Source organism: Microcaecilia unicolor, chromosome 1, assembly GCF_901765095.1.
Source record: "Microcaecilia unicolor chromosome 1, aMicUni1.1, whole genome shotgun sequence".
Taxonomy (NCBI): Eukaryota; Metazoa; Chordata; class Amphibia; order Gymnophiona; family Siphonopidae; genus Microcaecilia; species Microcaecilia unicolor.
The window spans coordinates 622,987,736-622,999,880 of NC_044031.1; the positions used below are offsets into that span (position 1 = coordinate 622,987,736).

The 12,145-nt window shown below is 42.3% G+C and overlaps 1 protein-coding gene across 1 annotated transcript in view; it reads left to right on the forward strand.

Moving 5' to 3' along the window:
- Positions 1–12,145, forward strand: part of SCRIB (scribble planar cell polarity protein) — a 630,584-nt gene that overhangs the window by 374,228 nt on the left and 244,211 nt on the right. The window contains 1 exon segment of the mRNA XM_030220397.1: positions 3,076–3,342. Within this exon segment, the coding sequence (XP_030076257.1) occupies positions 3,076–3,342 (267 nt within the window).

Below are 12,145 nucleotides of genomic sequence, written 5' to 3' on the forward strand. Positions count from 1 at the left end.
GAGAAGTCTGCATGAACCTCACTTCTGACCTCAAGGTCTATGAGAAGCCTACTGGAGGCTCCTTCCTCCTGCACTCTCACAGCTCCTACACTTGTGAGAGGTATTCAGAGGGAGGCTGCTTGCTAATTCCTAAACCTATGAGAAGCTTACAGGAGACTCATATGCTTGTGAGAGTCCCTGAGATATATGAGAGCTCTGCAGAAGATTTACTACTTGTCCAAGGAGGTATAAAAGCATTATGACAGGTTAATTTCCTGTTTTGAAATCTATGAGGAGTCTGCAGGATGCTCTCTGCTTGTGGTGTCATTAAGACCTGTGTTCCTGGAGTAATGGAAAAGAAATTGACTGTCTTGTGTGGGTATCATGTTCCAGTGTGGTCTTTAGTGTTGCGCTTCTCTCTCTGGAAGCTTCTAGTTTATTAGAACGTTGTACCCCGCCTTACAGATACACAATCTAGGCAGCTTCCACTCTAAAAATAGAAATGGTAAAGATGGTGATACATAAAGACAGACCGTGTATGAGAAGGGGGTGGAACTACAATAAAAATAGGAAAGATGGGGAAGGTACACACACAAAGTAGGCACCTGTGTCTTCCAGGATCTCTGGACAAAAGGTAAATGAGTAGAGGTAAACCTCAATGGAAGACATCTTTATAAAGAAATATCTTCAGGTCAGTTTTAAATTGAGTAAGTGATATCTAAAATTGTAATGGAGGGAGCAAGGAGGTTCCACAATTGTGGACCTTTAACAGAAAATAAGGAGGCCCTGGTATGTTAATGGACTATCTCCATATAGATAGATACTTAATCTATTTTGGTTAAGAGGTCTGAGAGATCGGGCAGAAGGTCTGGAATTAAATGGTAAGCGAGATAAGCCAGTTCCCTTGTAATTAGTGTTTTAAAGTCTTGAATGAAGAGTTTGTAGGTTATTCTATGCGAGACAGGCAGCCAGTGATCTGCTTTCAAATGGGTGTGTATTGTGATCAAATTTGCCCTCCTTATTAATCAGGCAAATTGCAGTATTTTGTACTAATTACATTCAGTGGAGTTCTTTAACTTTAATTCCTTTGTACAGCGAATTACAGTAGTCCAATAGATTTAATAAGGAGTGAATAAAAATATTTGTCGCCTGAGGTTGTAATAGAAGTTGAATTGATCTGATAAGACAGAGCTTATAAAAGGTGCAACAAACTACTTCCCCAATCTGTGGCCAAAATGTGAGATTTGTGTCTAAAATAAGCTCCTCATCTTGCCAACCTATCAGCTGTATTAAGCAAGGGATGGACAATAAGACCAAGAATATTATGCTTCTGTATTGCTCTATGGTACAACCTCACCTTGAGTATTGCATTCAGTTCTGGTTGCCGTATCTCAAAAAAGATATAGAGGAATTAGAAAATGTTCAGAGAAGAGCGACCAAAATGGTAAGGGGGATGGAACTCCTCACATATGAGGAAAAGCTAAAGAGGTTTGGGCTCTTCAGCTTGGAAAAGAGACAGCTGATAGGGGATAGGATTGAGGTGTACAAAATCCTGGATGGTGTACAGCAGGTAAAAATTCATCAATTTTTTTTTTTTTACTCTTTCAAAAAATACAAAGAGTAGGGTACACTCAATGAAGTCATATGTAAATCAGGGCCGTTAGGAATGTCCCTGTTCTGCCCATGACTCTCCCATTTCTGCTCACCTTTTTTTTTTTACTCGTACATAAACTTTAGGCTTGTATATTCCAATTAAACCTAATCAGTGCCAATAATTGCTTGTGAGAATCATTGGCGCTAATTAGCCTATTTAAATTGCATGCTCAAATTTGCATGCACAATTGTTTGGTGACTTTATAGAATTAGATGTTTTTTGTGTAAACCTCATGCCATTTTTATTACTTTTCTATGGACTGCTTCAGTTCTTTTTATGTCCTTAGGTAGATACGGCCTCCAAAACTGAAATAGAGTATTCCAAGTGGGGTCTCACCTACAATCTGTACAGGGGCATTAGCACTTCCTTTCTACATAGTTTTTCCTTCTGTGGACCAGTTTTACATTGACTACCATATTTTTGTTTTTTGCTCCCTTCCTCCTTTCCCCCTCCCCCCAGATATTTTGTTCATACACTATTAGAGTGTTTAGATTCTTTAACAACAATTCTAAAACATGGCGACAGAGCAATATTACCCCCTTAATGATCACCCTAACATCTTTCTCTGTTCCCCCCATTTATCTGGCATCCACACAACCAGCTTGAAAACATTATGTAAGATGTGATTGGAGTTTAATTCACACATGTTTATTTTTCCTTTCAAAACAGTATTTTGCCTTATTAGCAAATATTTCTGTTTCTTGATTGAATTGCTTTATGGAAAACTTATTGTTTCACAAAGCTTAAACAAAATTATTGTTTAAACCCAGTCTGTCCTCCAGGGTCTTTTCGAGGGGTAGAACCCATTCCTTTCCCCAACTTTAGGACCTATTATATTAGAAAGAAAGATTGTCTGCCTGTTGGTGGCCACCTTATTTACTCCTATTCTCCTCTTGTTGGAAAGTGACCCATAGCTGGGGATTCCCACTTGTGTTGCTGATTAATCCAGTTTGTCATGGAGAAAACAAAGTTGCTTATGATGGCTTCCCTATAAGACAGGAGAATTGTTTTCAATTATTGTAGAGGACTGAGAGGGCTTTGCATGACAGCAACTAGATGGAAATTCCCTGAACTTGCCTAGGATAATCTTTCTAGTCTTTTCCAGTACTCTGTAGGAAGTACTGTCAAAAGATATTTCTCACTTTTGTGGCTGATTATTGTGCCTGCCACAGAGAGCATGCATTACAGGTAAGTAGCTTTGTTTTCTTTTTATAGATACTTGCAGCAAGAAGGTATCCATAAGATGTCTTTATGAGTGTGAGACCTTTAGAGTCCAAATATTATGTGATTCCTGTCAGAAAACAAGCATCGCAGAGTGCCTTGCTTGGACCGAAAAAGATATTATAATTATGTTACTTTTGAGGTGTGTATTATAATTTTGTGTACATTGCCGTTTCTGTAGAAAGATTGTTCTCACACTCCTGATGGTGACTTTGTTCCAGCCCACAGTGCATTTTGCAGAAGGCACATTTATTCGTGACTGTGATGACCAGGAGGATGAAGAGCACCAGTCGCCAGTGGAAAAGCAGCGCTTGATCCGAAAGGACACACCACACTACAAGAAACATTTCAAAATCACCAAGCTACCTAAGCCTGAGGCTGTTGTGGCCCTGTTGCAGGGGCTAAGTCCTGAGGAGGAAATGGAGGTTCGGGGCGAGGACTGGGACGGGGAGAGGAACGGGAGGTACTCCACTCAGCCACCTGTGAAGGTAGGGCAGTAACAGCTGTGTAGCACTGAGTGCTGTTCTCACTGCTGTTGCTGAAGTTCCTTAGGGTCTATAATTTCAGCCCGAAAGGAGGAGCAGGAAACTACCAGTCTCCAGGTGTCCACTGCAGATTTAGAGATGTAATTTCAGCCCGAAAGGAGGAGCAGGAAACTGCCAGCCTCTAGGTGTCCACTGCAGATTTAGAGATGTAGTGGACTGACAAAAATTGATTCTACAGTTGCTAGAGAAGCTGTGGTTGTGGACCTGTGTGTGTGACTTGATTAAGGAGGGGACTGTTATGGCTAGCCAGAACAAGTGTACTGAGTGTGTAACAGAACTTATATGGTAGAAGGGCAGATTACAGTATCTTTCTTCCCTACCTGGATCCCCTTTGCCATTTTTTCTCCCTTAATGAATTTGTTGGCCTTACAGCTTGGAAGTCCTCCCTTTGTCTTTGGACTAGATACAGCATAGACAACCACAGTGGAAGCTTCCTTCCCCTCCCCTTCCACAGAACAGATGCAAAGTGGCAACACTTTTGTAAACTACATACATACACAGAGGGTGTTGCAAAGTATAGCACTTCGAGTTTCTCTACCCCTTCCCTCCCCCACACACAATGCTACATACATGCACACACACTTATTTGTAGAACCCTGTCAAACAATAGGTTTAGCACATCAGCAGCAGTGTGAGCTGCCTCACCCTCAACCACTACAGACCCCCATACTGCACAGGCCGGAGCAGAGCAAGCTTACCCTTCCATGTCACAGAACAGGTACAGTGAGGGCAGCATACACACAGAAGTACTGCAAGTGCAACAGTAGTATAAGCTTTCCACATACATGCACCCCCCCCTCCCCAGCATGAGCAGTAGCACTGCAGGCTTACTTCATGTACATGCACACACAATAGTCAGGAAGGAGAGACCGGTCATTTTATTTTTCTGTGTCTTAGTTCTAATCCTAGGTGAATTGTTTTCTCCCTGTATCTCTGAGTGGGTGTTCTGGGGCAGTAAAAATGTTGTTCCTAGAACTGACTTGTATGACTGGGCTACCATATACAAGATCCAGGATAGATTTGGGGTCTGTTACTGTTCAGAGTCCAGGCCAGTCTTGGTTTCGGTGGAAATTGAGCAGCAAATTTTGGCCACAGATCGGTTTTGGTTGAAACCGGAAAAATTGTTTTTGGTCACCCTCTAGCCTGCACATTGCCTGACATTAAATATCTAGCATAATGCCTGTGGCAGTTGAATATTTACTACTACTCTGTGCTTATCCCAGGCTTACCCCCCCCCCCCCCCCACAGCTAAGGATCCTCTGTGATTTTCCCAGACTTTACCCCTCATTCCCCCACAGCAAAGTATCTTCCTTATTCCAGGCTTTACCCCTTACTCCCCCCACAGCTAAGGGATCCTCTGTGCTTCTCCCAAACTTTACCCCTCACTCTCCCACAGTGAAGGATCTTCTGTCCTTATTCTAGGCTTTACCCCCCCCCCCCCCCCCCCCCCCCCACAGCTAAGGATCCTCTGTGCTTCCCCAGACTTTACCCCTCACTCCCCCACAGCTAAGGCTCCTCTGTGCTTATCCCAGACTTTACCCCTCAATTCCTTGCCTCACACCCCAAACAAACAAAGCTTGTTTGAACTTTTTTTTTTTCTTTTACCTCTCCTGGGAATGAATACATCCATCATTCTTTCTGTGTAGAAATATTTCTTAATGTTACTCTTGTCTTTATGCTTTTTGAGCTGATGTGACTTGTTCTGTATGTTTCTTAAGAATTTTTCTTATGCAATTTTTATATTTGAAATTCTTAAATGTCTCTATTCCTTTTCATCCTCTAGACCAATCCAGTTTAGAACAAATGGGCTATGCCCCTCTACCAGCAGATGGTGATGCAGAACAACAAGTTGTGAGCCAGGGCATGGCGCAGCCACCACATGCTCAGTATTCTCTACAGCAAATGATATATGAGCATCCTCTGACGCATCCTGGTTTGACTGCCAAGGCTCTCAGGCACAGTTGGTGAACTGGGCTTCTGGTTGAATGGATACAGTCTGGAGGACAACCAGGCTTCAGTCCAGGAGCAGCCACTTCTTTGTGGGATACGTTTAGGATTTCGGGACCCTCCTCTTATCCTCTGCTCACTCTCTTGCTCCCACTGGATCTGAAGACCTGATCTTTCTGCTTGCCCTTCCATCCCCTTTTTCTGGCAAGCCTCTTATCGGTTAATTAAAAAGAAAAAAATGGAAAAAGGAGAGAGCTTATGTGCTGAAAGGCTCTGAAGAATCCAGTCTGCAACCAGTAGGCCTTTAATTGGAGGGAGATCGGGTCGCTAAGGAGCACCTGAGTCTAGCTGGATGCAGCACTTGGAGAGCTATATAATCATAGGGAGTTGTTCACTGTTACCAGTCTTGGTGATGGAACCGGCATCTGCTGGCTCAGGAATGGTGGAAGTAGGTCTAATGAAGCTTGCAAAACTTCAATTATGGAGGAGCCGTTAGAGTGAGCAGTAACAGTTGAGAGTAGTGTGGTGCATGCCGTGGCAAATCGAGCAGATTGATCTCTGATTGTTGCAGTTGTCTGGTTGCTGCACCTGAGTAAATAGAACTGATGTTTCAGCCACAGTTCTTTAAGATATGCTGTGATGTCTGCAGTTTGCTTTTTTTATATGTAGTGAGTTTGTAAACCTGATTGTCTGGGGTTTGAGGTGGGTAGTTTCCTCAGGAAGGAAGGAGATTGAGGTGAGAAAGTTCATTGGTCACAAATTTGAATTCTGGTGGGAATGAAGCTGGAGATTGATTGAGATGGTCTACATCAGGGAGGAGGGGATTTCTGTAGGTCTCAATAGCAGTGTTGGGACCTGGCTCCAGTGCTCCTGGGTGGCTGTGGGAAACCATAGAAAAATGGAATTCCAAGAATCTTCACAGAAACATTAGGTAGCGCTGGGAAATGCAGTTTGTCAGCAGGGGGATGTGAGTCTTGTCAGATTCACCCCCATTTACACTGGAGGAGTAATAAAGGGTGACTACCTTTTCAGGCAACAGTTCCTGAAGAGAAGAACCAGAGTATGTAAGGATGGAGAGATAAGTATTTCCTTAGGTCTTATTTCTCTTAAATAGAGCCATTCTCCTGAAATAAGCATAGGCACCATCTTTTGTTATGGCAGCAAGAGAACAGCTTAGAGATATGTAGGAGTCTGGAAGAGTCAAGAAACTGCACCTGGATGTGTGCTTCTAGGCTGGCTAACTAGGGAGTCTTTCTTTCCAGAGCGCTTGGACGAGGGTGGCGATCTGTCCATTGTTTGCCTGTTTTGGTAAGAGAAGCTGCAAGCAATGATTACTCAGGCAATCGAGACGTTTCATATCTCGAAGGCTTCAGTGTAAGAGACTGAAAAATCTGGGGATGCTATGCTAAAAGGTCACTAGTATCCTATGAAAGCCCTTACAGTGCACCAAGCTTTCAAAACCAGAGCTCTTATTTCAATGGATTCGGATACACCAGAGTCTGGTCTCAGGGCTGACAGAGCCAAGGGCAGTCTGTATCCCCTGATCCCAAAGGAGAAGGAAAGCTTAAATTTCCTAAGGTGGATGCTTTAATTACAACTTTAATGAAGAAGACAACTATCCCAGTGGAGGGCGGTACAGTCTTGAAAGACCTCCAGGACTGAAAAATTGACACCTTGCTAAAAGCAGACTTTTAAGATGTTGTCCTTGGGCCTCCAAGCAACAATATGCAGTACCTATATGTCCCAGGCTTGCTTGCGTTGGATGTACCAGTTTTGAGGAGAATACTCCGAAGAGCATAGCTAAAGTCTGCCAGAGGCTGCATGATTGGAAGCTGGATTGGCTTGTGTCACAGATGCCCTGTATAATCCTCTCAGGACTTCTGCAAGGGATATGACAATGGCAGTTGTTGCAAGATGTGAGTTATCACTGAGAAATTAGGTAGCAGATGTGTCCAAGATTCGCCTGAGTAGGCTCCTCTTTAGGGGGAACTTGCTGTTTAGTAACATGGTAAATAACAGCAGATAAAGACCTGCATGGTCCATCTAGTCTGCTCAACAGCCACATTCATTATCAAAGTTTTATAGAACCAACAATCCAATAGTATTATTACATTATTTTACTTGCTAAATCCCCCCCCCTCCCCCAAGATATAGAGGACCTGCACTCATACAGTATGGACATGGTATAAAATGCGCATACTTGCTCCTGATCCATCCTTGCATTTTCAGACTGTAAAAAAAGACTGCACTGCACCGGCCTTACTTCCCAGCTTCTGGAGTTGCCGCCACAACCTACTTCAGCCCTTCCTGAGATCTGTCTTCCATATATGGGACACAGACTGTAGATGTCCATTCAGCATTGGCCTCACTTTTCCCACTGTAGGGGTTGCCATCAAAGCCAACTCCAGCCCCATCCTGATCTGTCTTGTCTTATAGAGGAGACAAACTGTAGAAGGCCATCCAGCATTAGCCTAATTTTCCCACTGTTGGGGTTCCCGTCGAAGCCAAATCCAGCTCATCCTGATCTGTTTTGCCATATAAAGACCATAAAAGTCCATCTGGCATTGGCTTCACTTTCCCACTGCTGGAGATGCCATTTAAGTACCACTCCAGTGCATCATAAATGAACTTTTAGCTGTTGATGTCTGTTTTCTTTTAATACTGTCATCTTTCTATTTGATGAAGACTTGAAGTTGGTTAAAGATGTTGGTGAAACCAGGCCCCAAAGGTTGCCAGAGGAGAGACTTAGAAGGAACTTGAGATCTTAGTCTTCATGCAAAGGGGCGCACCATTACTATATACAGAGAGGCTGGAGGGAAAGGGAGTCCTTCCAATGTTCATATTTTCTGAGCAGGCTTTCTTCCTTTCATGTTGACAGGGAGCGGACAAGGGTTGATGACCTCCAGTGCTTACAGAGGCAGCCAATGATGGGGAGAGGGGGGCCCTCTCCTCAGGTGAATGGATGGGACAGACAACTGTCCAGTTATTTTGAGACATGGACCCAGATCACAACAGACCAGTGGGTCCTGGATATGCTAAAATGAGGTCATATGCTATAATTTTACCACCAGCTATGTTTTTCCCTCCCTCCCTATCATGCTCTAGCAGAGAGAACTGTAGTGGCATCCACTTTAGAATGACTGCTTTAATTCAGTAGTTCCATTTCCAGAGAACAGTAGGGTACATGTTGATTTTTCATCTAATGTAATTCCAGTTTTTATATTCCGCCGTATCCTGGTAGATCCAAAGTGGATTACAAGCAGACCTAAAAAATATCATAAATCCATTAACATATTACAAAATACAGTAAAATCAAATATAGTCATGATAGAAATAAATTAAAATATAGCTAAGAACCCAAATCAAGTTACTATTAATTAAAATATAAATAAGAAATAAAATATATAAAATACAAAAAAAATTAAAAAGATTAAACTGTACTTCCTGAAATCTTTTATAATAGTTTTAGCAGAGATTGAAAATGTGGATAATAGCTGCTTTTCCTTATGGCAACAGGTTATTCCATCTACTTCATAATTCGAAAAAGAGGGCACCCTTTTCGCCCATCCTGGATTTCAAGCCAGATTGAGTCTGTGCACAGTAGAAAATAAACACAGCAATATATTTTTTCTATTCACCTTTGGTTTCAAAACCAGGGCTGCAGCAGTCAGAAATCCATCTTGAATGGCTAAGTTTGGTTCAGTTTTGCGCATGAAAAATTGGGGTTAGGCCATGCCTCACAGTCGGGGTAAATCTGATCTTCGGTATCCCTCATTTCTGGATAGAAATGCTATGATCTGTAATTACTGTGGTGTGTCAAGGGGAATTTTTGATTTCCTTAGACTTCTAGGGGGTGTACTTTATTTGGTCATTTTGATTTGAAAAACCCATCAAAGGTTGTTGAGATTTGCAGCATTACAGTTCTTGACACTGCTGTTGGATCTTCCTGCTACCTCACATACCTGTTCAAACGTAATGGTGGTGGTAGCAGCAAAGTGTATCAGTATCTGAAGGATTGACTGATCAGAGCAAAGGCAGAGAGCCAGCAAGCCCCTTCTTGGTGATCGAGTTGCTAAAATCTCTCAGTTGGGCGATCAATTTTGAGAAGAGCAAAGTAGAGCCCTCTCAGTACCTAAAAACTTTAGGGGCTCCGTTTGATAGTAAGAAAGGGCCCTCAAGCTACAGAGCCTGGGATTACTTGCAGGTGACAACAATAGAGCTGGTTCCTTGGGCTTGGTCACATATGAAGCTACTTCAAAGTTCCTTGCTGGAGAGCTGGTTGTCACAGATTAAAATTTTGAGATCTGTCTCCCTTGGAAGCCAAAGGCAAGAGCTAGTCTGGTGTGGTGATAAACTTCTGGAACTAATGAAGAGACTTGAATGCACTAGATGCTCTTAATCAACTTAATACATGTAATGTCCTTAATGCTCTCCTTAACCGTAAAGAACTCTCAAATTTAATTTACCCTACTCTTTCAAGCAACTTCTTCTCAAGCCTCACCTTGTGCAATAAATCAGTTTGTTCTTCAACTCTCAGCATCCCCACTCGGTAACAGTGAACATCCAAGACAGATTCTTGCTTTGAAGCAAAAAGCTTCTTAAAAGGCTTATGTTTATCTTACAGCAAACAGTTGAAATTAAGAAAATATGCAGTGTTCTTTGGATGCTGAGCCAGCGCTAAAGTTGCTGTCTGGATATTAAAATAGACAAATGTTGTAAGAGGGCCAGCATTAGTTACCCTTCAGTCTGAGCCACTAGAGGGTACATTGGGTCAGGTAGTGCATGGTCAGTGGTTGAAACTCCTTGGACGGTCTGTCATTTGGAGGTGAACATTCAGAAGGCACTTCAAGTTTTTCAGGGACTAGTTCAAGACACAATAGAGTCTTTCTCTACCCAGTGTCATGACAATGATGTGTGTAAATCATCAAGAGGGTACAAGGAGGTGATGGTTGTACAAGAGACAGCATTTCTGGTTCATTGGATCTAAGTTCATCTCTAAGCATTGTCCATGGTGCACATTGTAGGCACTCAGAACAGAAACCGATTTCTTGAGCAAGCACTCAGACCTGGGGGAGTAGGAGTTACTACAGTAAACATTCTCCCATATCTAAGACAGGTGCATTCCCCTAGTTATGAATTTGATGGTAATGCAGCAAAATGCGAGGCTTCCATGATTCTTCATTCAGTGGGAGGAGTGGGAAGTGGTAGGTGTGGATGCGTTAACTTCAGCCATGGCCCTTAACGGGAACTCTGTTTTTCTCCTGTAGCTGTTCTGGGACAGGTTTTGCAGTGAGGCATCACATTCAGGTCTGCTAATGTTGGTGGCTTGAATTGGCCCCTGAGACTGTGCTATGCCAATCACATGTATTTATTTATAGAATTGGTCCATGAGACTGTGCTGTGCCAATCACATTTATTTATTTATAAATGAAAACTTATATTCCACATTATCATATGAAATTCAGGGTGATAGAAGAGAAACCTTTTTGCTCAGCATTTGGCTCTATTGGATGATCCTTCTCATTTTTGTCTTACAGCATAGCACCTGAGATGTAAGGATACTTGGAGGAGTTTATTGTGACTTTGTGACAGGTGTGCAAAAAAATCAACCTCTGTACCTTATGTGAGATTTTGGAGAGCTTTTGAGGCCCGATGTTCAGGGAGAGGACTTGCTCCATTTCAGGTGTGTGTGGTTCACATCTTAGTTTTGCTGTTGAAAGGTCCCAAAAAAAAACGTCTGGTGGTTGGTTTTGTGTTTGGTTTTTTTTAGGTCCAGGTTGCAGCACTAGTCTGTTTCCAAAGTCACTTGGAAAGAGTCACCTTAGCTGCTCTTTTTGTTGGTGTAAGTTTTCCTGAAAGGAGTAGCGCATCTTTGCTCATTGTTGTATTCTGCCATTCTGAAGTGAAATCTTAATCTAGTCTATCGAGCTTTGGGTACTCCGCCCTTTGAACCGCTAAAGAACATGATGTTCAAAAATTTAACTTGAGTATTAGAACTACAGGCATTGTCCTGTTCATAAGAACATAAGTATTGCCATACTGGGACAGACCAAAGGTCCATCAAGCCCAGCATCCTGTTTCCAACAGTGGCCAATCCAAGTTACAAGTACCTGGCAAAATCCCAGAACAGGTAAATACATTTTATGCTACTTATCCTAGAAATAAGCAGTGGATTTTCCCCAAGTCCATCTTAATAATGGGTTATGGACTTTTTTTTTAGGAAGTTATCCAAACCTTTTTAAAACCCTGCTAAGCTAACTGCTTTTACCACATTCTCTGGCAACAAATTTCAGGGTTTAATTACACGTTGAGTGACGAAATATTTTCTCAGATTCATTTTAAATTTAGTACTTTGTAGCTTCATTGTGTGCCACCTAGTCCTAGTAAACAGGCGATTCAAGTTTACCCATTCCACTCCACTCATATTTTATAGACCTTTATCAGCCGTCTTTCCTCCAAGCTGAAGAGCCATAGCCACTTTAGCCTTTCCTTATAGGGAAGTCGTCCCATCACCTTTATCATCGCCTTTCTCTGTACCTTTTCTAATTCCACTATATCTTTTTGGAGATGCGATGACCAGAATTGCACACAATATTCAATGTGTGGTCGCACCATGGAGCAATACAAAGGCATTATAATGTCCTCATTTTTGGTTTTCATTACTTTCCTAATACCTAACATTCTAGTTGCTTTCTTAGCCACCACCACCACACACTGGGCAGAGGGTTTCAACATATCATCAACGATGGCACCTCCCCTTTTCTGGTCGGTGACTCCTAATATGGGACCTTGCATTACT